The sequence below is a fragment of the Salminus brasiliensis genome, chromosome 1 (assembly GCF_030463535.1).
Source record: "Salminus brasiliensis chromosome 1, fSalBra1.hap2, whole genome shotgun sequence".
Taxonomy (NCBI): Eukaryota; Metazoa; Chordata; class Actinopteri; order Characiformes; family Bryconidae; genus Salminus; species Salminus brasiliensis.
The window spans coordinates 26,052,598-26,076,987 of record NC_132878.1 but is presented as its reverse complement, the minus strand read 5'-3'; the positions used below and the strand labels follow the sequence as shown (position 1 = coordinate 26,076,987).

Below are 24,390 nucleotides of genomic sequence, written 5' to 3'. Positions count from 1 at the left end.
CTCTCTCTCTCTCCTACCCTCTCTGTGACACTCTGAGCAGCAGGAAAGCAGGAAGTCTCTCTTGCTCAGTTCAGAGAAAATGAAAGTGATCTCAGAGTGCTGCTCTCTCTCAGTCTAGAAGTGCAGGAAAATGGCAGAGGCCAGTATTTCAGTAGATCACGAGCAGTTCAGCTGTCCAGTCTGTCTGGATCTGCTGAAGGATCCAGTGACCACTCCCTGTGGACACAGTTTCTGTATGGTGTGTATTAATGGCTGCTGGGATCAGGATGAACAGAGGGGGGTCCACTGCTGCCCCCAGTGCAGAGAGACGTTCACTCCAAGGCCTGTTCTACGCAGGAACAACATGCTGGCTGAAGTGGTGGAGAAACTGAAGAAGACACAACTCCAAGCTGCTTCTCCTGCTCCCCGTTACGCTGGACCTGGAGATGTGGAGTGTGATTTCTGCACCGGGAGAAAACTCAAAGCCATCAAGTCCTGTCTGATGTGTCTGGCCTCCTTTTGTGAAACTCATCTTAAACCTCACTATGAAGTTCCTGCCTTGAAGAAGCACAAGCTGGTCAAAGCGTCCACCCAGCTACAAGAGAAGATCTGCTCTCAGCATGACAGACTGATCGAGATCTACTGTCGTACTGATCAGAGCTCTATCTGCTATTTATGTACAATGGAGGATCACAGGGGACACGATACAGTCTCAGCTACAACAGAAAGAAGCAGGAAACAGGTGAGAACTGTTAGATCATTCAGAATCAGCTTAGACTAATTAGATTCCTCATCCAGAAGGAGTTTCATTAATCACTTGATCGAGTTAAAGAAAGTCGGTTCTTGATTTTAGTACATAGATTTTGAAGGAATGAGTTCAAATGCTGTTTGTACGGAAGAGTTCAATAAACTGATCAGAGCAGTTAGTGAATGTGTAACCAGCCAACACCCATCTACCCATCTAGATCATAATTCACACAAATTCATAAACATCATCAAATGTGTTTGTTCATAGACTCAGCTAAAAGAGATGCAGGAGAAACTCCAGCAGAGGATCCAGGAGAAGCAGAAGAAGCTGCAGGAGCTGGAACAGGCAGTGAACACTCTTAAGGTGAGTCAAAAGCTGTTCGGGGTCTGAAGTTTGCTTTTCAGTTCTGCAGTGAAGGACTGAGGCTAATGTAGCTATTTCTAATCTATAAAACCTGACAACGCACAGATCATTTCTTTTTCATGTTTATAGATAACAGTGTGTAATACAGTGTCAGACTCCACATAAACAAGGTTACCTTATTTTTACTACATTTCCTGAACAAATGATCTGTTACTGATCGAATATGAGCTTCCAGTTGTTGTTAGAACGGCTTTACAGTAAAAAAGCAGAAATATTTACCTGCTATGCTTTTATACAACATTAATCAACACAAAGATCTAATAATCAGAATGTGAGGATCTTCAGTACTGTTCTTTGTTTTAGTGTTTACCTCAAACATGAGTCCAACCTACTGTGGTTCAGTAAAATACTAGAAAATGTTTATACAAATAAATAAAAATATGATGTTTTTGAACAATTCCAGTCAGGATCCAGGTCAGGTCACAGTACTGAAACAGCTCTGCTAAAGATCACATTCATTAGAAGTGATTTGATTCATTGCAGCTTTCACTTTTCCTTTCTTCCCTTTATGAAGCAAATAATTCCTCTTTACTCTGATTGATTCTTCCTCCAGCTCCTTTCCTTCACTCTTACTGTTACTCAGATCTCATCAGAATCAGAGTACTTTTACACCACTGCTACATTAGCCTTGTAGCTCCAGTGAAACCTAGAGAACCAGACTTCACACACCAAACATGACTGAGCTGATCGACTACATCTGAGACAAGGAGTGTTGTGTAACAGAGGATATTCACTGTGTGTGTGTGTGTGTGTGTGTGTGTGTGTGTGTGTAACAGCGCTCTGCACAGGCAGCAGTGGAGGACAGTGAGAGGATCTTTACTGAGCTGATCCGCTCCATTGAGAAAAAGCGCTCTGAGGTAACAGAGCTGATCAGAGCTCAGGAGAAGGCTGAACTGAGTGGAGCTGAAGAACTCCTGGAGAAACTGCAGCAGGAGATGGCTGATCTAAAGAGGAGACACACTGAGCTGGAGCAGCTTTCACACACAGAGGATCACCTCCATTTCCTCCAGGTAACACTCACTGATCTACAGAGGAAGCTGCTCCTCATCAAGCTTGTAAAGTTCCTCTCAGCAGAAGTTCATTAAGCTCCACTAAATAAAGCTGTCTGTAATCCCAACTTTCTCTTTAGTCTCATTTGCTCTGATCTCCTTCATCTCTCTTCTCCACCTTCATCTTCCTCCATTGTGTTTCTTCTCTCTGTAGAGTTTCCAGTCTCTCTGTGTCTCTTCTGGATCTGAGAACTCAGCCAGCATCACTGTCCATCAACATCCCTCATTTGATGGAGTGAGGAAATCTGTCTCTGAGCTGAAAGAGCGACTAGAGGAATTCTGCAGAGAGGAGTTCTGGAAGATCCCTCCACATGGTAAGAGCAGCTGTCCTGCTGTCAGACATAAGGATGGGAATCTTTACTTGGACAGAAAGAGGACAAGTGAGACAAGTTTCCTCTGAGCTCCATAGAAATGATCTAATTGAACTCTGTTCCTCTTACTGTTCCTCTACACACTGACCACGCACTGCAGCCACCACCTGTGTCCAGCAGCTGATTCTGTAATGGTAGCACTAATAGAACTAGTCCAGGGCCCTACCGATAGAGCTACCAGTGGTAGTTAGAATATGACCTAAACACTTAGCTGTCAAGATGTGGAACAGAAAGGCATGGGTATCAGAACTTAATGATATCCCAACTTTCAGTGGGAATTGAACCCAGGTCCACGGGATCAGAAACCAGGTACTTTACCACTACTTTACCACTGCACAGGGGAGGGTTTGAGCGGGAAAACCAGACAACGATGCCAGGGGAGGCTGGCTGCCTTCTTTGAACTGAGGCGAACTAAATAGCTTGGACTGCCAAACAAAGCTATGGCAGAAAAATAAGGAGGGAAAGGAGGAAGGTTCCTTGAACCTCCAGTTCTTCCTAAAGATAAATGAGTAAACTAGGAGAAGGGGATGGAGAAACCTCACTGCCTTCTTTTAAACAGGAATTGGAAAGTAGGGAAGGGTGAGACCTAACTTTTCAAAAGAGACAAGACAGAAGGAACACAGTGTATGAAACAACACCAAATAACCGCCTGTATGTTGTAAACACTATGTGCTCTACAAAGAACCAGCCACTCTGGTTGTTCCTTGAGGAGTATATATACTCAGCTCACCAGGTGCTGGGAGTTAGGACTGATTATCGGACTACCGCTGCCCTCTGGTGGCTGGAATTGGTCCACCCTTACAGATTCACACTGTAACAGAGTGTCATATTTCATTAGACAAATAACACACACACACACACACACACACACACACACACACACACACACAGCGAGAAAGATGCTAATAACTGATCAGTGTAATTAACATACATTTAAAAGAGCACCCTTTAAAAATATCATTTATTTGCTTTACATGAATTATTGTATTATTGCTGTTCCTCTATTATTACTGTTATTACTTCTCTCATATTTCTACAAAACTGTTATATTTATCAACAGGTAAATCCTGTTTTAGAGAGAGAGAGAGAAAGACTGAAATGACTGATCTCCAAAGTTTCTTAGAAATAAAGATTGTTTTTACGTTTTAAACTTTATCTTTAATCTTCATGAACATTTTAATTCTACTCTATTCTACTCTAGTTTTATTCTATTCTATTTTATTCTATTCTATTCTATTCATGCTGTTGGACTGTTGTGTTTGTGTGTCTCCACAGCTGCAGCAGTTCAGATTTTATCCTCAGAGCCAAAAACCAGAGAAGATTTTCTGCAATGTATGTGTAACACACACACACACACACACACACACACAGACAGACATACCAAACAAACACAATTGCTGAATTAAACACACATTAAAACAATATCACACACACACACACACAAAGAAAACATACACACACAAACCATTTAAAAGGAACACTCACATCCATACACACACTCACACACATTCACAAAACATATACATACCCAACACACACAAACACGACACTAAATGAAATAAATTCACACACATTAAAAGACAAACACACACACAGACATATACTGAATTAAACACACACACACACAAGCACACGCACACACTCAGCAACAGTGTTTTACTTTAAATAATTTAACTTTTCTTTTCTTTACTTTTCTGTAGATTACTGTCGACTGACTCTGGATCCCAACACAGTGAATAATAACCTCAGACTGTCTGAGAAGAACAGAGTGGTGATGTGGAGTGAAGAAGACCAGCCATACTCTGATCATCCAGAGAGGTTTAACAGCTGGTATCAGGTGTTGTGTAAGGAGAGTGTGTGTGGACGCTGTTACTGGGAGGTTGAGTGGAACAGTGGAGATTGGTGGGTGTACATATCAGTCTCATATAAAGGGATCAGCAGGAAAGGAGGGGGTAATGAGTGTGGGTTTGGACATAACAGTCAGTCCTGGAGTCTGGAGTGTTCCTCCTCTCTCTCTTTCCTCCACAACAACATTCAGACTAAGCTCTCAGCTCCACCATCCCCCAGAATAGGAGTGTATGTGGATCACAGTGCAGGAACTCTGTCCTTCTACAGCGTCTCTGACACAATGACCCTCCTACACACACTCCACACCACATTCACTCAGCCGCTCTACGCTGGGTTCTATGTTGAAGGAACTGTGAGGTTATGTGATAAGAAGTGATGTGTGTGTTAAATCTTGTAGATCTGAAAAGAATCTCCTACATTTCTCTTTCATTCATTAACTGAGAGAAAAAGATGAAGCTCTTCACATGAAGACTCTTCTTCACGTCTTCTCCACAGAGCTGAACCCACATTCTCTCAGCCTCTCTGCTGCTTAAGTGTTTAAACAGCCGCAGATGAAGAGTTCAGAGGGTTGTCAGTAACACAGCTGATGGAAAAGGAAGCATTAGGTGAGGATGTGAAGGAGTCCTTTCACACCAGCTCATCTACAGTCTGTCAGCTCACATCATGGATTTCCATCAGAAATCCAGCATTTCATTCATGCAGCTCTGAAGCTTCTCAAATCTGAGCTCCAGAACCTTTTTCCTTCTGAAGGATTGTTTCTTGAAGCAGCTTCTCAGGAAGGAAGAAATTATTGGCAGCAATAATCAATAAAAATTGCTTCAAAACCAACTCAGAAATCATAGAAGAAAGTATTTTATGCTGTTGGAGAGATTTTGATTGAGTTGGAACGGGAAAGTGAAGTCGAGGCTTTGCTGGAGTCGGACAGCAGTGAGAGCTGTGAAAGCTAGAATAACAAAACCTGACTAAATAAAACAAGCAAAGGTGAAACTAGACCCTCCTGCCTCTTGGCTCTTATCTACTACTGATTGCTCTTGGTTTGGCACTAGAATAAAATATTCAATCAGAACTGGTGGATGACGTAAGTTTGTAAAAAGAAGGTGAAGAAATACAGGATAACATGTTGCCATCAAGTGCAGATAATACACGATCCCTTTCCTGCAGTAAAATGAGCTGTTCTTATGATGGAGAGGTTGGAGACTTTGGAGACTCTAAAAGGACACTTGGAGAAGCTGCCTGTTCACTGTCAGCTCCAGCTAGAAGAACTTCAAATCAGGAGGAGGGATCAGCTCCAAATGTTGCCTGGTGAAAGTAGACCCATGGTGACACGAGAGTCCAAAGCAGAAAGTTTTGGGGGACATGAAGGCTTCAGTTTATAGTCTCTAAAATCTAGATTTTAAAATGAAATTCAGGAAAATTCTTTTTGTGGTTTTTATTATATTTTGACCACTGCAGATCAATTTCAATATTTCTACATGTTTTCTACTCCAAAAGTGAAGGCTTTTCAGTAACTGGTGAAATTGCCTCTAGTTTATATAAGGCTGGAGCAGAAAGCCTCAAGATGTGGGAGTGTAATTTCAGACTGGAAATGGAAAAAAGGGCTGGAGAGGTTCAAAGTCTTCTAGGTGGTGTGATGACTGCAGATCAGGTTTAAGCTGGGTAAAGAAATACTAATATCTCTAATGAAAGTAAAACATGGCTTAGTTCATCCACCGCTAGCAGGACTGGAGAAAACAGAGGAAAATGGAGCCTCATGTTCTCCTCACCCAAACTCACGACAGAGAAACGAAGACGAAGCTGATAAAAGCTGAACTACGAGCTAAAACAGTGCAGTCTTCATCTCAACACTTGCTCATCTGTATGATAGTTGAAGTGAGTAGAGGATTTTTAACTGAAACACGTTTTTAATCTGAATTTAGCAACAAAACACGGAGCTGTGCTCCTGCCCCCAGCGTTAGAAGCACAGTCTGCTGCTGAAGGACCGCAGCTCAGAAGCACCAAAGCTAAGTCTAGCTGCAGTTCACCACTTGCCACTAGGGGTCGCCCAAACTCCATTACACCGTGTGAAAGCGCTTAACTCCATGAAATCCCCCCAAAACGAGGCCATGTTTTCTCCCTCTGTTACATGTAGAGTAGTGTAAACCAGCACCCAGTAAAATAAACTGTTACTGCAGTGAAATAATGACTCCAGTAAAAGTAGCTTTCCAACAACAGCTTTATTACAAAAGTAGCCGAGTCTAAAGCTCTGCTTCAGCTACAGAACTGCAGTGAAATGTACTGATCAATTCTGCATCTCTCAGCATAAGAAAGCAGTAAAAGGAGATTTTTTACAAATATAGTTCAGTACTGGATTATATATTATTCAACTCCTTTAACTCTCAGCGAAGTACAAATCCAGCAGAATTTTGAATAAAGTTCATTAGAAGGAACCAGTTTCTACCATTACAGGTTACACACAGCTTCCCAGTTCCTCTAAGAGAAAAGCACAGTGTGTAGAAGATGCCCTGCACTAGAACCTCTGCCCCAGCACACTGTGATATAGCACCATCATACCAGCACAAGATGTCCCTCTTGCTGCACAGCAGACAGTGGACATCAAGACAGAATAAAGGCCCTGAACCCAAACATGCTGAGTAATATGCTTTCAGCAGGAGTTTGAAGTCTCAGATATTTAGTAAAGTTGAAGATTTCAGAGGTTTGTTGTGAGATTCGAGAACAATGAGTGAGTCCCACACCCACCCACTTGAGAGGTGTAGTGATGTAAATGTGAGAGCTGATCTAAACACCAGAGAAATGTAAGACTGGACATTGTAACAAACGTATGAGAGATAAACAGGATGAAACAGGGAGACTGGACTAGCTGTGATCATGTGACTGTCCGCTATAAACATTATATCTCTGTCTAATGCTTATGTGCTCCTTTCACTGGTTACTAATCCTGTGAGACATGACCAGCAGGAAGTTCACGCTCACCACCATAGTTTGTCTGGATCAGTTCTCACAATCCTGCTATACCTGGAAACACAAGTTAGACCAAGCTCATTACAGATGTGCTTTATGGTCTTTCTGCTTCTGGAGGGGCACTCCTCATCTGCTGACCCTTAACCAGCATGAGGGATATTTTTCTGGGAGCAGCAGATTATGACCCCTCCCAAAGAGCTACATCCACTCCTCAGTTCTTCCTGAGGTCTTCTGGTTGGAATGGTAAAGGCATGTTGTGCTAACAAGCCCATGATGACTGTTCTGTAGAATTCTTGCAGTGGTTGGAGCTCCAATCAGATTATAAAGTCAACAAAAAGGTCAGTTATCAGTTTAAGGTGTCTGACGTCAGCATAGATATTTATACAGATTTTAATCAGCTATGACTGACCAAGTCAAGAGGCTTGGTCATGTAAACTCTATACAGAGTACACAGTGAAACGAAACAACGTTCCTCCAGGACCATGGTGCAACACAACACCGTGCAAACAAAAAAGTCCAACACAGAACAAGTGAATACAGACAGCACAACACAAGGCATACAGTGCAGACTAGAATGCACATAAGACAGACTGAGAGTAGTGGGGAGTAGGGTCGTGCAATAAAATGTGCATATCATGTTCAAACCAGTAGAGTGCAGCACAGGTTAGAGCAGCCATTTTTAAAATAGGTCTGTGCAACTTGTGCAATAAATGTGCAGAGCCCAGGGATTTAGTGAGGTAGTATGTAGTGCAATGCTTTCACTGGAGTCAGATTGCTTGTGGGGAAATTGCTGTTGCAGTCTTGTTGGACCGGATGCTGCGGTACCTTCTTCCCGATGGCCGGCGGCAGAACAGTTTGTGAGAAGGGCGTAAGTGTCCGTGATTGATGGGAGAGAGGCTCCAACGAGCCCCTCAGCCGTCCTGACTATTTGCTGGAGGGTCTTGGTCAGAATGTGCAGTTCCCAAACCAGGCAGTGATGCAGGATGCTCTCTATGGTGCCTGTGTAGAAGATGGTGGGGATGAGTAGAGGAAGACTGGCCTCTCAGCTTCCGGAGAAAGTCCAGGGTCCAGGTGAGGTTCTCTGCTAAGTGGACGCCAAGGAACTTTGTGCTCTTGACAATCTGCAGGGCCTGGGCCTGTCGATGTTGAGCGGAGAGTGGTTGTGTAGCGTTCTCCTAAAGTTAACAACCATTTCTTTAGTCTTGTCTACCTTCAGGTAAGGGTTGCTGACTTTACACTAGTCTGTCAGGCACTGCACCTCCTCTCTGTATGCTGATCAGACCCAGCACTGGTTTGTCATTGGTGAACTTTATGAAGTGATTTGAGTTTTGCCGCACAGTCATGAGTCAGCAGGGTGAGCAGCAGAGAACTCAGAACCCCCTGGGGCACAGTGTTGGGTCATCCCCACATTCAGTGTGATGGTGCTGGAGAATGACCAGGGAGACTTAACTAGCTGCGCTCATGTGACTGTCCACTAAACTAATTAAAAATAATAAATAAATAATATATATATATATATATATATATATATATATATATATATATATATATAAATAAATGTGTTACAGGCTAATACACCGTGTTAGTCTCAGCATCACTGCACTGCTTGTTACACTGTTTAAATATGGCAGTGATTAGTAGCGCAATAAATAAAAAATTTAAAAAAATAAAAAAAAAGTATCACAGTTTCCACAAAGTTACTGTAAATTTAACTTTAATATCAAACGGGTCCACCAATAGAACCCAGTCCACTTTAACTAATGCGGCACCACAGTTAACTGAACTGATTTATTAAGTACCTCAACTGAACAAACAGACAGAACAGAAGTAGCAGCAAGAATAGATCAACCAAACAAATAAAAGGGAAAAATACAGTAACAAATAAAACTGGGTCAAATAATGAAACATCCACCTTAACCAAAATCAGCAAAGCCAAAGCCTGTTAGTCAGATGACCCAATAGATGATCTTACTATGGCAGCATCACCCTGATCAATCCGTTATTTTATCCAACATTAGCAAATCCTACCGGTATGAACAAAGCTACAGCTCAATACTAAACTTCAAACAAACCCTAAGAAATAGAATCTCTTAAAAGAACACATTACTTAAAAAAAGCCAAGGAGAGAAATTCCTATAAAACATGATCCACCCACCGTCTGTAGAGCAATAACTCATACTACCTGCGTTCACCACGCCAAACAAACGCTGTTGCGCAAGTCCGGATAGATATAGGCGCCATGCTGTGTTGACGTCATGCCCAATAGACGCAGACTACACCTGTGGGCGCTGCCCAATACAGCTCGCGGGAGGAGAACTCTCCCCAGGTCCTAGCTGATGCATAATACATGCTAACAGGTCCTTCACAGATCCTGACTGATACATAATAAATGAACAAGTCCTGCCTGTTACACTGTTGTAGAAATGTACAGTAAAATGCTGCTTTTATAAACACATGATATCACTGTTAATAAAACGCTAAATAATTCATGAAAACACAGTAAAATGTGTCTAAAGTACAAACTGTAATGAAGAGGTTAAAGCAGGCTGCTTGTGCAGAGTGGCTTTATTAGGACTTGTCTAAAAAATGTCCCATAATGCATTTCACATTCAGACCATTTACAACAGAATCTTTCATTAAAATAACAGAATAATACTGTTGAAAATGTCTGTTATTTTCCATCAGTCTTTAACAGTCCGTAAAATAATGTAAAATAAGAAGTACCTAATAATATGTCCCACCATGTGGGATTTAGCCAAGTGTGCTCCTCTACCTCCTGGATCATGAGGAGCACTGTGTGTAAAAGCCACTTAATGCTGTATTTCTTGCTGATGAATTTAGCTAATAGTTAAACGGTCATGTGTTCTGCCAAAGTGCAAGATATTTAGTTCCCAGTCCACCAATCAGTTCTGTCCTCTTTATCTTCCTCTCTCTCTATCTCTCCCTCTCCCTCTCTCTCTCTCTCCCTCCCCTCCCCTCTCTGTGACACTCTGAGCAGCAGGAAAGCAGGAAGTCTCTCCTGCTCAGTTCAGAGAAAACGAAAGTGATCTCAGAGTGCTGTTCTCTCTCAGTCTAGAAGTGCAGGAAAATGGCAGAGGCCAGTATTTCAGTAGATCATGAGCAGTTCAGCTGTCCAGTCTGTCTGGATCTGCTGAAGGACCCAGTGACCACTCCCTGTGGACACAGTTTCTGTAAGGTGTGTATTAATGACTGCTGGGATCAGGATGAACAGAGGGGGGTCTACAGCTGCCCCCAGTGCAGAGAGACGTTCACTCCAAGGCCTGTTCTACGCAGGAACAACATGCTGGCTGAAGTGGTGGAGAAACTGAAGAAGACACAACTCCAAGCTGCTTCTCCTGCTCCCTGTTACGCTGGACCTGGAGATGTGGAGTGTGATTTCTGCACCGGGAGAAAACTCAAAGCCATCAAGTCCTGTCTGACGTGTCTGGCCTCCTTTTGTGAAACTCATCTTAAACCTCACTCTGAAGTTCCTGGACTGAAGAAGCACAAGCTGGTCAAAGCGTCCACCCAGCTACAAGAGAAGATCTGCTCTCAGCATGACAGACTGATCGAGATCTACTGTCGTACTGATCAGAGCTCTATCTGCTATTTATGCACAATGGATAAACACAGGGGTCACGATACAGTCTCAGCTACAACAGAAAGAAGCAGGAAACAGGTGAGAACTGTTAGATCATTCAGAATCAGCTCAGACTAATTAGATTCCTCATCCAGAAGGAGTTTCATTAATCACTTGATCGAGTTAAAGAAAGTCGGTTCTTCATTTTAGTACATAGATTTTGAAGGAATGAGTTCAAATGCTGTTTGTACGGAAGAGTTCAATAAACTGATCAGAGCAGTTAGTGAATGTGTAACCAGCCAACACCCATCTACCCATCTAGATCATAATTCACACAAATTCATAAACATCATCAAATGTGTTTGTTCATAGACTCAGCTAAAAGAGATGCAGGAGAAACTCCAGCAGAGGATCCAGGAGAAGCAGAAGAAGCTGCAGGAGGTGGAACAGGCAGTGGACACTCTTAAGGTACTGAGCAGAGATTTGATATTACTTTTGGGATGAAAATGATGAAGATTTTTGCAGCCAACAAACCATGGAAGATGACATCTCGCCAGTTTGCATTTTGTAATATGAGTGCGTAAATCATGACTTTTCTAATGTTTCAAAATACACAGCTCTTTAATATAATGTAATATAATGGTAAGATAATGTGCTGCTTTATTGAATATTCATGATAAAGCAGGAAAAAAAGGTAACAGATTTCTGATAAAAGTATTATTCCTCAGTTATCAGGCATCTTATATTCTCAGGCTTCAATTCGGAGGAGAGAGAGAACAGACATGAGCAGTTTGTGTTGGGAACCACTGCTATATCTCTGCAGCTTAAGAGCATGGCATGGCATCTTAAGTAAAGCCATCAGGGCAGTAACGTGTTAGCGAGGCCTTGCTGGCTGTGAGCTATGTAAATGCAGTTAGCACGGCCTGTTGTTCTCAGGATTGAGCTGCTGAGTCAGAAGCCTCCTTCCTCTTTCTGCAGAAGGTGTGAAACACAACTGATATAAACAGCTGTAAAAGGCAGCACAGTCTAGCCTCATTGAGGCCTAAAAATATATAAGATACCTGATAACTAAGAAATAATAATTTTATCAGAAATCTGCTTTAAGGCTTGTGAAATAAAAATATTTTACAGTATTTTATTTTTGCCCTCTCTTTTTCTCTCCCCTTCCACCTGAGATGTGTGTTTTTTTTTGGATTTTGTTATATTAAACCCATGGTTTATTTATATATTGTAAAAATGTCACTCACGTGTGCATTTCCAAAATAGATGTGGAACAACTAAAACAAAATTCACTGAATTTGTTAGATAACCCTCCATACACTATCAAATCAATGCAGCAACAACACTGAAAAATCATCAGAAAAGCAGAATTAATGGCATAAATGGCCAAATTTTAGCACTGGATAAAAAACTTGATTCATATGTGTACATCAGTCATCAGTCAGTCATCAGTCAACTTGTAAACACAAATCAGTTAACATCAACTGACATCAACAAACTTTCAATAAACTTACCAAAATAAAAACTTGTATGTGTTTAATGCAATGAAAAGCTATTTTGTGGAAAAAAATAAATAACTTTTTAAAAGTACAGTTTTTTTTAATAATCTAATCAAAAGGAAAAGTCAGTTAATACAGACTCAAAACTGTTAAAACAAAACCACTGATCAATCATACTGTTTTGTGTTTTTGTCTTCCACAATTAATAACCTTCGTATAGGTAATGATTATTAATCACATTGTTTTTTGTGATTAATTATTCATTGAGGCTATCGCAGTACATCACATTATTTGAGTAGGTAAACGCAATCAATTTTGAGTTTAGTTCAATTCATCATCTTATTATCTTATCATCTTATATTATCAGGCTTCAATTTAGCTTAGTTTAATTCTGTTCATTTTTATTTAAATTATTATTCTGTATCTTACTATGTTTGCTTTGTGTGTTCATTTTTATTTATCTTTGTATGTTTTCATTTTTCAATTTGTTTCTTTATCACTTTTTATTGTACAGACTCTTCTACACATTGCTACCTACTGTTTTACCTTAATGCTTATTTTATGTCATTATGAGTCACGTTGATCTGCATAAAAAAGTTCAAGTGAAATGATTTTCAGAGGCAGAGGAAGTGACATCACTGGGTGCGGGTCACATGTTTTTATTAGAACTGTTTGCAGATTTGGGCAGTTTTATATTAGCAACATGGGTGTAGAATTGGGTAGGGACTATAGGGACATGTCCCTAGCAATATCCAGCGACTATTGAATTGTCCCTAACAGCTCTCAGTTAACAGATCTCTACTCTGGAGGGAATACTAAAACTGTCTGAAGGCACTAGGCATCATCTATGTAAGCGAAGACTTCTCTGAAGTTGTGTGTTTAAAAAGAAAGGAACTGTTACCCCAGCTGCATGAAGCACCGCAGCGTGGAAACATTGTATATCTCAGATACGATCAGCTTGCTGTTCACCCTCCCAAACTCCCAGCCAAGCATTATGATCATCCCCAGTCTGCTTAAGGTTCAACCTGTCATATTTCCTAGTCCGTCTCTAGTCAATAACTCTCTCATGGCTACAGCCCTTTCCAGTTGTCCTGTTTACAATCACATTTTACAGCCTTTTACACAGATCCTGCTAATTTCTCATTACGAATGCTACTAGTGACTGCTCATATCACACAGATAAATCTTTTAACAACCTGTGTGTAAAAGGTTTGCAACTACAATCAGTTTTCAATACAGCTTTCAAGTTCCTCCTACTACCCCTTATGCTGCTTTCTTTAGGACATCAATTGGGCAGTTTACACTTTCTCATCAAGGACCTTCAATTTGGAACTGTCTACCACCTCATACTAAAAAACTGTATTGGCTTCATCCGCTCCAAAAAACACACATTAAGATCAATCTAACAAACTCAAATACAAAATGTAACTGGTTTGTGTTTTTTATGCCTGTTGGTAAATTAATTACTAATAATTAATAATTCAATGTTTGAAACTGAACTAACAGACCAGCATGAATTCCATCAACATCTAAAATGGTCTAAACAGGTTTACGTTGGTCTGTGTGTGTGTGTAACAGTGCTCTGCACAGGCAGCAGTGCAGGACAGTGAGAGGATCTTTACTGAGCTGATCCGCTCCATTGAGAAAAAGCGCTCTGAGGTAACAGAGCTGATCAGAGCTCAGGAGAAGGCTGAACTGAGTGGAGCTGAAGAACTCCTGGAGAAACTGCAGCAGGAGATGGCTGATCTAAAGAGGAGACACACTGAGCTGGAGCAGCTTTCACACACAGAGGATCACCTCCATTTCCTCCAGGTAACACTCACTGATCTACAGAGGAAGCTGCTCCTCATCAAGCTTGTAAAGCTCCTCTCAGCAGAAGTTCGTTAAGCTCCACTAAATAAAGCTGTCTGTAATCCCAACTTTCTCTTTAGTCTCATTTGCTCTGATCTCCTTCATCTCTCTTCTCCACCTTCATCTTCCTCCACTGTATTTCTTCTCTCTGTAGAGTTTTCAGTCTTTCTGTGTCTCTTCTGGATCTGAGGACTCAGCCAGCATCACTGTCTATCAACATCCCTCATTTGATGGAGTGAGGAAATCTGTCTCTGAGCTGAAAGAGCGACTAGAGGAATTCTGCAGAGAGGAGTTCAGGAAGATCCCTCCACATGGTAAGAGCAGCTGTCCTGCTGTCAGACATAAGGATGGGAATGTTTACTTGGACAGAAAGAAGACAAGTGAGACAAGTTTCCTCTGAGCTCCATAGAAATGATCTAATAGGACTCCTCTTACGGTTCCTCTCCACTGAAAACACCCACTTTGTTCAGTGCTCTCACTTACCCTCTACACACCGCAGCCATCACCTGTGTCCAGCAGCTGATTTACACTCACAATTCACAATTAAGTTTTTCATTCTATTCTATTCTATTCATGCTGTTGGACTGTTGTGTTTGTGTGTCTCCACAGCTGCAGCAGTTCAGATTTTATCCTCGGAGCCAAAAACCAGAGAAGACTTTCTGCAGTGTATGTGTTACGCACACACACACACATAAATAAATATATATATATATATATATATTATCCTAGGATATATATTCTTATACTTATTTTCTTTGCTTTCTGTAGATTATTGTCGGCTGACTCTGGACCCCAACACAGTAAATAATTACCTCAGTCTGTCTGAGAAGAACAGAGTGGTGATGTGGAGTGAAGCCCAGTCATACTCTGATCATCCAGAGAGGTTTAACTGCTGGTATCAGGTGTTGTGTAAGGAGAGTGTGTGTGGACGCTGTTACTGGGAGGTTGAGTGGAGTGGGGGGTATGTGTACATATCAGTCTCATATAAAGGGATCAGCAGGAAAGGAGAGAGTTACGAGTGTTTGCTTGGATACAACAGTCAGTCCTGGAGTCTGGTGTGTTCCTCCTCTCTCTCTTTCTACCACAACAACATAGAGACTCAGCTCTCAGCTCCACCATCCTCCAGAATAGGAGTGTATGTGGATCACAGTGCAGGAACTCTGTCCTTCTACAGCGTCTCTGACACAATGACCCTCCTACACACACTCCACACCACATTCACTCAGCCGCTCTACGCTGGGTTCTGGGTTGGTGGTTATGGATGTGTGAGGTTATGTGATAAGAAAAATCAGTCAACCCAATGGCTGCCTAGAATCATCAAAGGCATTTTAACCATGGGAAGTTTGGGAATAAAGATTTTCTCGTTATTTTGAAAAAGGTGCTGTGGCATAAAACAAGACATCTGTTGTGGTGCCCTGTGCCCACTACTTGAATGTGATTGGCCACCCCCAGATGCCACCTTAAAGTTTCTGCTTTCCTTGCTGTGGGATGGGTGTTTGACTGCTTTGCCTTTAAGAGTCTTGTCATCAGTGGAGCACAAATCAAAACAATCTGACTTTTTGACTGCAAGCATGCAAGCATTGGTATAGTGCTGAATTCTGACTCCCTGCTGGAACCCAACTCTCCTTTGCGTGAATGCACGTCCAGCAGCAGTTGGGGCACAACAGATTAGGGGCTGGCGATTCTTGTTGTTTCTGTTCACGAATAACTATTATTCACTTTTCCTTCACAACACACATTAGTTGTTTTTTTAGCTAATATGTTTATTGAGCTGGGTTATACACACACAATTCATTATGGTGACAAAACCAGTAAACCAGCAAGTACTGTAAAACACACCAAGGGTTAAATCTGAAGACATCTGACCAATAAAAGCTTAAACTGTCACTAACAAATCTATACTTTCCTTTAACTAGCCTCCTGTTTTTACAGTACAATGCTTTCTACTGGTCAGGTTTTGTCAGTATAATGATGTGTGTAGTTAACCTCAATCTTCAGGACTGAACAACATCTGAAAACCTATGTGCTGCACCAAGAACCTGTGAACTACTGCTTAAACGATCTTCAGTTTTTGTTGTGAAGGAAACTCTAATATTAATAGTTATTCATAAACAGCAACAAGAATCACAAGTGTAATTTCTTGCTCGTGTAATGCTGCGTGAGGCCCCAGGCCAGCAGGGGACGCAACTTTTCAGTGGATCAACACTGCAGTTTACAAATAGTCACTATCATGTTTGGGGCAGGGAGGTGGACAGGGGTAAAAGCAGGGTAAAGGTTTATTAAAGAATATGCAAAGAAAGACAAGTGCATAAGGACTATACAACACAAACACAGAAGACTCAGGCAAATAATTACTTGGAAAACAAACTTAAAGTAAAGAAAGACAAAACGCAAAGACAGAAACAGACCAAAGAGACACGAAACCATAAAACAAAAAGTCCAGAAGTGAAGGCAAGTAGACACCCAACAACAGACAAAGAAACACTGAAACAAAGGGACTCCTTATACACAGACACTGATACGGCACATCCGAGGAAGATAACGAGGGTGGGTCTGCAACGAAGTCTCAGGTTTGATCACTAAAGACTGGGAAGGGGGCTAGGGTGGAGACAAAAACAGAATCCAGAGTCGTGTGCTGACACAAAATTAACAGGAAATAAACAGAAAGACAGACCAGGGGGGTATTCCACAAAGCAAGCTAACTCAATTAGCCTGGTTCATTTTGTTGAATTTTGGTTCCACAAAAGAGGCTAAGAAGTTAAGCCCTGCTAAGTTGCTCAGCGTTTAGACAAACCTGCTCAGCTTGATCAATTCTTTTAGATGAGCCGTGTCATGTCATGGGCTCGCCAGGAGGAAACAAATAATCAAAGTATGAAAAAGTCAAATAGAAATGAATTTGGGTTTCATTTCTGGGTTTCATTTACAATAACCCATTATTAAAAAGGTCTGTTTAAGAAATGTTAAAAAATTGTCAATTACCTTTTAAAGCCAAGTATATCCTATTTAATGCATGTTTTTCAGACCTCGACCACAACAGTGTAATTATTAAATATATATACAACAATATTTAATCAATCAAATACATAGGAAACCCTATTCCTATGTATCCCACTATATACTGCACCACTTCCCCAATTTTTTTTAAAGCATGTGAATATTCACACCTTTAAGACAGAAACTATTAAGCCAAAGATGTTGCTCTTATATGGAACCTTGCTGTGGTGTAGATAGACTCCACTGATGGATCATGTTTTAATTACATACTGCTGTTTTAGATTTTAGTGCAAATGAAATTCTTTTACATTTTTATTTAAATTGTTCTATCTATTCTAATCTATTATTTTGTTTATTATAAAAGTTAAATATTCCACCTATTTAAAGGAATAAATACATGTGTTATATTTAAACATCTTGCATATAACAAATTAAACATCTGCAACTACTGAAAAAATATTTGGGCTCCTTTTACTGATTTGCATAGCAGGCATATCACTGTATATGCACTCGACTGTCTGGGCTTTTTAAATATCACATGCGTGAGCCTTGATTCCTGAATCCTGGCTCTACTGATGCAATATATTTAGTACACACACAGCAAGGTTGCAGGTTAAGAATGAATTTAATGTATATAATTGTTTCACTCTGTTATTAAAATAATCAACCACAGTACATTTAACAACACATATGCAATACCTGCCAATACCTGTCAAGACATGTCAATTATGCATCCCTGATCTTTAAAAGAAGTGAGTCATAGAGCACCTGAAGCACATGAGAATAGACAAACATAGCTTAAAATGACATTTTAGAATTGTACACATTAGATATGCTGATAATCAGAAAAATAATTTTGTCACTTTGGCTTCATAATTTAGATGAAACAGGCATAAAGGGGTTGATTCTATTTAATGTTCTATCCACCATCAAAACATCACAGACTGTCCACTCCTGGTTTGCAGTCAATCAAAAAATCCCTGGCAGCAGACCCAGTTCAGTGACATCAGTTGTTTACAGAGCAGTAGTGCTGTCTGGAATTAACAAGACAGAGAGGCAGGCAAATTAGAACTGACACTCTAAATGTAGGTATTGTGATATAAACTGAGGTGTGAGCTACAGTCTCTCATTAGGGTTGAATATTAATAACACTCTAAATGTAGGTATTGTGATATAAACTGAGTGTGTGTGTTACAGTCTCTCATTACGGTTAATATTAATAACACTCTAAATGTAGGTATTGTGATATAAACTGAGGTGTGTGTTACAGTCTCTCATTACGGTTAATATTAATAACACTCTAAATGTAGGTATTGTGATATAAACTGAGGTGTGTGTTACAGTCTCTCATTACGGTTAATATTAATAACACTCTAAATGTAGGTATTGTGATATAAACTGAGGTGTGTGTTACAGTCTCTCATTAGGGTTGAATATTAATAACACTCTAAATGTAGGTATTGTGATATAAACTGAGGTGTGTGTTACAGTCTCTCATTACGGTTAATATTAATAACACTCTAAATGTAGGTATTGTGATATAAACTGAGGTGTGTGTTACATTCTCTCATTAGGGTTGAATATTAATATCACTCTAAATGTAGGTATTGTGATATAAACTGAGGTGTGTGTTACAGTCTCTCATTAGGGTTAATATTAATAACACTCTAAATGTAGGTATTGTGATATAAACTGAGGTGTGTGTTACAGTCTCTCATTAGGGTTGAATATTAATAACAGTCGGTTGGCTCAGCGGTTAGAGCGCCGGGCTATCGATAACAGGGTTGTGGGTTCGATTCCCGGGCTCGGCAAGCTGCCACTGTTGGGCCCTTGAGCAAGGCCCTTTACCCTCTCTGCTCCCCAGGCGCTGGAGTTGGCTGCCCACCACTCTGGGTGTGTGTGTACTCACTGCCCCTAGATCACTAGTGTGTGTGTGTGTGTGTTCACTAACACAGATGGGTTAAATGCAGAGGACACATTTCACTGTACAGTGTCAAATACAAAGTGCATCTTTACCTTTTACAATCTAAATGTAGGTATTGTGATATACACTGAGGCTATTTTAGTCATAAACTTTCTATATTCATTATCATTTCATTATTTGCTCACTTCTATCCTTCTATACTTTCCTATATACAACCAGTCATTGTTTCACAAATTCATAAATAAATATCTTTCATAGCCCCCCCCCCCTTCTCTCACCATTTTCTGAGGGGAAGGCATTTCTCAGTTGTTCAATGACCTGCTGTAGGTGGTCAGTGGTGTGGTTCTGACTGCCCTGCTGGACACTCACACCTAGACAGGAACAAAGTCATAGTGGAGCTAAGAACATTATGTCTTGCACAAGTTGATCTCTACTGCTATTTCTTTTGAATTTTGAATCCACTAAGGGTCTATATGTTTGCTACATACATTCTAACGTCTGCCCCATCTGTGACTCCTCTGACAGGTCTTAATAAGGTACCTGTTGTTTCAGATCTGGGCTGGATTTGCAGGTGTTGTGGGTAGGGCCCAGGTGAGCAGGTGGACGTGGAGCTTCCTGCAGAAACACTGTTCTCTGACTCATCTCTGGCCTGATAAAAGCATGATTCAGTACATGGTGGCAATTTGAGGGAAGTGATTTTAGTGTTATTATAAAATATCTTTATATTTATTATATAAAGAACCCTTTTCACGAATGTGCGAAGCATCTTTTTTAAGGATATCTGGGCATCTGCTATATGTGTGTGTACCTGTAACAGTAGGGTTCTGAGTTGCTGTATTTGGGTCTCCAGCTGCTCCTTGTGATCCTCTAGCAGAAGCATACGCCTCTCCAGTTCCACTTCTAACTTTGATCTCTGATTTCCTGCTGAATCTGCTGTCCTCGGTGACCTCTGTGACTCTTCAGCCTCCTCCAGCTGCCACTGCAGCCGCCTATACTCCCCCTGCAGGGACCTACAGGAACAACACCACCAACTTTACACTCTGGCTCAGTCTCAGTTCAAATGACAAAACAAGCCTCTGCTCTCTACCGTCTATTACTGTAGTTTGTCAAAGGTTATAAAAAGGATATGAGACAGAGTCAAATATTCAAATACACATAACATTATTAACATCAAATATATTACTATCAGCCAAATTTCAGTGAAATATGTTCAGTAAGTCGGTCACATAGTGTCTTTCCAAATTCCTTTGGGTTAAATAATGTTGTCATGAGTGTGATTCATTGATGACATTCAGTGTAAAAGTAGTAAGCAATTAGAACGTATTAAGCTACTGTAATGACTTTACCATATGTAGGGCCTACTGCACCTGTCTAAAAACACTTCATTGTGAAGACTAACTGAATAAGCTGCTTAATTCAACCACACCCTGATGTTTTTCTATCTTTTGTCATATCCAGCTTAATCTTTGTTTTTGTCCAGTGATCACATGAGTGTGCTAACTCCTTTGGGGTATTTGAGCACATTCATAGCCTTTGCTGCAGTGATCGCTCATTATGTGTGTTATGCCTTGTCTTTGTCTAATTTGCCTTATGAAAAAATACAAGGTCTGTGTTTTTAAGACCTGTTCAGGCTTCTTTGAGTTGTGTAATGTAAGCCCAGTTTTAGAATTGTGTTACTGTGTCTAAGATGTATATGTATAAAAAATCTGCAAGCAAAACCCAAAGTTTTATGTACTAAACCATATCATATAGATCATATATTGAAGTGGTTGGAGAATTGTAAGCTCTCAAATAGGTTGACTAGGGCTGTTACAAGAGAGGACCACATGTTACCATTAAGGAAATGTGTCTTTTGGTCAGACTACATTTTTTTCACGCATCAAATGACTGGAATTCTGAGATAAGAAGCTACTGATTGACAACTGATTGAGGTATTCTCAAAACAGTGTAAAACATGGCTACTAAATACTCTTCATATTATTACATAAAGTGTATCTTTTCAAGCCTGTTTACTTAGCCTGTTATCTGTGTTGTGTTTGTGCAGATTAAAATTAGTTTACTACACATATAAAACTGTTAATTAATGATGCTGATCAATGTGGACTGTCCCTGTTAAATAAATAAAAATATAAATGAATATGGAACTGCTTTTCCTCAGCTTGCCCCCAATAACTGCTAAAAACTGTCTGTAGAACACTCCATATCACTGCAGCAGGAATGGGTGGAGCTAAACTGCTCTAGGTGGAGTCGATGGGGCTCAGCGGCTGTGTTCATGGGTGTGACATCATAACCATGCTAAAACAAGCTGTTTTGGCAGCTTAGCTTATATATGGACTGAGTGAAGGGTATATCAAACATAGTAGGGCCTTCATCAACAGCATGAGTAAACCTTTAGATGATATTCCCTATTTAAACCTTCAGTGTTCTTCACAAGTAGTAATACATTCAGAAAGCTCCGGGACCTGTTCTGCTGCTCCAGGATGCCGATGGACCTCTGCAGCTGCCCCCGACTCTGCTTGCTTGAGCTGTTGGTCAGAAAGTCCTCTCTGCTTGGCTGCTTCATACAAGTGTAGCAGTTGTGCAGGTGTGTGCCAGACGAGGCGTCCATGCAGATGTTGGTGTATTCGGGCTCGGCTCTTGGTGTAACAGGCCAGTCTATGCAGATGTTACTATAGTCCGGCTGTGTGGGCAGTGCGCCTGGCCGCTCTGTAAAGGTGTGGTTGTATTTGGGCAGACGAGGGCAGGGCAGAATGTCAGGCTCAAGAACGGGGCTATAGTAATGAAGAGGGTACTGCTCTTCATCACTGCAGTAACCGAAAATACACAATACACATACACACACACACACACACACACACACACACACATAAATTACATGAAAACGATAGCCATCATATGCAAACATGCAAATATCCATACATTAAAGTCTGGAATAAATACTTTAATCACATCTAATTGGTTTGCAGCAGTTGCACTTACACTGGTTAGGCTGAGGTAGTTCATTCTCAATGATGATCTCAAAGAGTGAACATATGAGAACAGTAGCAGCTTATGGATCATAGCACAGTGCATATATTGTTTACATTGAGCTGTATAGTGTAATGCACAGTTCAGTCAGCAGGAGATCAGTACTGTCCCTATACTATAGGGACCCTTAAGAAAAGACTGTAATACAGCAATAAATGAAGCAATGATACTCACAGACTGTGGTTAAAGAAGGAGCAGTTCTGGTTCTCCATTTCAGCCAGTCTACCAGATAAAATCCGAAACACACCAGACATAACATTCATTTATTTACAGTAAGGACAATGTCAGTGAATGCTATACAGAATGCCACTGTATTATTATGTGTGCCATTTTAAAGGGTTCTGGCTCTTTCATACCATACACAAGTAATGTTAACACGCAGAAATGCATCTTTTTAACCAACAGGGGGCAGTAAGAGCATGAGAGTGAAACATTTACTCTGCTGGAGAAATATGCTAAGCAAAGACTGACTAACATAACACACGCACACATATGCCCACATGTAGGCTAAATACAAATATATCACTTTGGGCACTTGCTCTGATGTGAGTTGTCGCTAGCTGCCTAAGGTCAACGCTACAGCGGCAGTCGCAATCAACCTTAATAACCAGTGTGACCCCTGGCTGCCCTCTTCCAGACTGTGACTCATTACTATAAATCAGGGCATGTAAAGAATGGCCCTACCCCACAATCCGGCTGAGACTGTACAGTGCAGCATTAAGCCACTTCATTCACTCCCATATTATTTAAATCTGTCTCTTGATAGCTGGATTATATCAATACTATTAGAGTTTCATTCTGGATAGTAATGCTATTAAAACTACATTCTCAATATTAATGTTATTAGAGCTTCATTTTGGATATTAAATGTTATTAGAGCTTCATTCTGGATATTAATGTTATTAGAGCTTTATTTTGGATATTTAATGTTATCAGAACTTAATTCTGAATATTAATGTTATTAGAGCTTCATTCTGGATATTAATGTTATTAGAGTTTCATTCTGTATAGTAATGTTATTAAAACTACATTCTCGATATTAATGTAATTAAGACTTCATTCTGGATATTAAATGTTATTATAGCTTCATTCTGGATATTAGATGTTATTAGAGCTTCATTCTGGATATTAATGATATTAGAACTTCATTCTGGATATTAATGATATTAGAGCTTCATTCTGGATATTTAATGTTATTAGAGCTTTATTCTGGATATTTAATGCTATTAGAGCTTCATTCTGGATATTAATGTTATTAGAATTTCATTCTGAATATTAATGTTATTAGAACTTTATTCTGGATATTAATGTTATCAGAGCTTCAAAAGATTAATGTCTTTAAATTTCCAGATATTTACAATATATTTATATTATGGAAACATGGTTTCACGACTGTAGTGCATGTGCATATGTTCATTTCACTGCTAACATTCTTACTAGAAGAAGTATGTGAAGAACCAGAATAACTTTGTGTGTGTGTGTGTGTGTGTGTGTTGGTTAGGTGTACAGTAGGTAATGTGGGTTAAAGTCTGTCCTGCAGCACAGCCTGGCTAATCTCCACCTGATTCCACTAATTAACTCCTCCAGCCGAGCACACTGATGAGGTTAGTGAAATCAAGCAATCTGCTCTATAAACCACAACCCATGGGACATCTGTGACATATAGAGAAAGAGTGTATGTGTTAGACGTACTTGAAGGCACAGTGTTCAAGGTTAGTGCGCTCATACAATTTAAGGGAATCAGATACTTTTATTTTGAATGATCAAATGAAACAGTGACTTCACAAAACAGCTTTAAACGTTTGATATTATTGTTTCAATTACATTCAAATGGCTTGATATGTATACTTTAAACATAAGAGTACTCTAAAACATAAAATGTAAAAAAAGATATATTTTGATTCCAGAGTTGTAAAAAATTCCATGAATTCCATGAAGGAAATTCATTTCCAGAATTCCCTGTATTTTAAAAGTACTGATTAAATGTTAAGGTAGATCATTTGACACATGTTCCCTGTACTTTTGCGTAGCATATTGTTGCTAAGAAATCAACGGAAGAGTGAAATATTGAATACAACAGGGGTGACCAATCCTGGTTCTGGAGTGTTCAGATCCACCATACCAGTCTCTAATCATCTG

General features: G+C 40.2%; 3 protein-coding genes across 3 annotated transcripts in view; 2 read left to right on the top strand and 1 right to left on the bottom strand.

Moving 5' to 3' along the window:
• The first annotated feature begins 89 nt into the window (after positions 1–89).
• LOC140552164 (tripartite motif-containing protein 16-like) lies at positions 90–5,410 on the top strand. The gene is made up of 6 exons (XM_072676233.1): positions 90–721; positions 995–1,090; positions 1,927–2,205; positions 2,354–2,513; positions 3,846–3,902; positions 4,271–5,410. The coding sequence occupies exons 1-6, from the start codon at positions 131–133 to the stop codon at positions 4,792–4,794; spliced, it is 1,707 nt and encodes a 568-aa protein (XP_072532334.1). The 5' UTR covers positions 90–130; the 3' UTR covers positions 4,795–5,410.
• A 3,508-nt stretch (positions 5,411–8,918) lies between these two features.
• LOC140552156 (tripartite motif-containing protein 16-like) lies at positions 8,919–18,439 on the top strand. The gene is made up of 6 exons (XM_072676220.1): positions 8,919–11,055; positions 11,329–11,424; positions 14,034–14,267; positions 14,461–14,620; positions 14,916–14,972; positions 15,075–18,439. Exons 1-6 carry the CDS (start codon positions 10,465–10,467, stop codon positions 15,677–15,679), a joined length of 1,743 nt encoding a protein of 580 aa, XP_072532321.1. The 5' UTR covers positions 8,919–10,464; the 3' UTR covers positions 15,680–18,439.
• Positions 18,315–24,390, bottom strand: part of LOC140551977 (dystrophin-related protein 2-like) — a 30,546-nt gene continuing 24,470 nt past the window's right edge. The window contains exons 19-25 of the mRNA XM_072676285.1: positions 23,940–23,942; positions 22,426–22,473; positions 21,687–22,028; positions 20,033–20,234; positions 19,765–19,873; positions 19,503–19,595; positions 18,315–18,334 (exon numbers count right to left, since the gene is read on the bottom strand). Of these exons, the coding sequence (XP_072532386.1) occupies positions 18,315–18,334; positions 19,503–19,595; positions 19,765–19,873; positions 20,033–20,234; positions 21,687–22,028; positions 22,426–22,473; positions 23,940–23,942 (817 nt within the window). The remainder of the gene's footprint in view (positions 18,335–19,502; positions 19,596–19,764; positions 19,874–20,032; positions 20,235–21,686; positions 22,029–22,425; positions 22,474–23,939; positions 23,943–24,390) is intronic.

Excerpts from the sequence above, each read along its gene's own strand:
- LOC140552156 (XM_072676220.1), top strand. The coding sequence starts at position 10,465 with ATGGCAGAGGCCAGTATTTCAGTAGATCATGAGCAGTTCAGCTGTCCA. Across the intron at positions 11,056-11,328 it reads CAGAAAGAAGCAGGAAACAG|ACTCAGCTAAAAGAGATGCA; the intron begins GTGAGAACTGTT and ends GTTTGTTCATAG. Across the intron at positions 14,621-14,915 it reads CAGGAAGATCCCTCCACATG|CTGCAGCAGTTCAGATTTTA; the intron begins GTAAGAGCAGCT and ends GTGTCTCCACAG.
- LOC140552164 (XM_072676233.1), top strand. The coding sequence starts at position 131 with ATGGCAGAGGCCAGTATTTCAGTAGATCACGAGCAGTTCAGCTGTCCA. Across the intron at positions 722-994 it reads CAGAAAGAAGCAGGAAACAG|ACTCAGCTAAAAGAGATGCA; the intron begins GTGAGAACTGTT and ends GTTTGTTCATAG. Across the intron at positions 2,206-2,353 it reads AGCTGCTCCTCATCAAGCTT|AGTTTCCAGTCTCTCTGTGT; the intron begins GTAAAGTTCCTC and ends TTCTCTCTGTAG.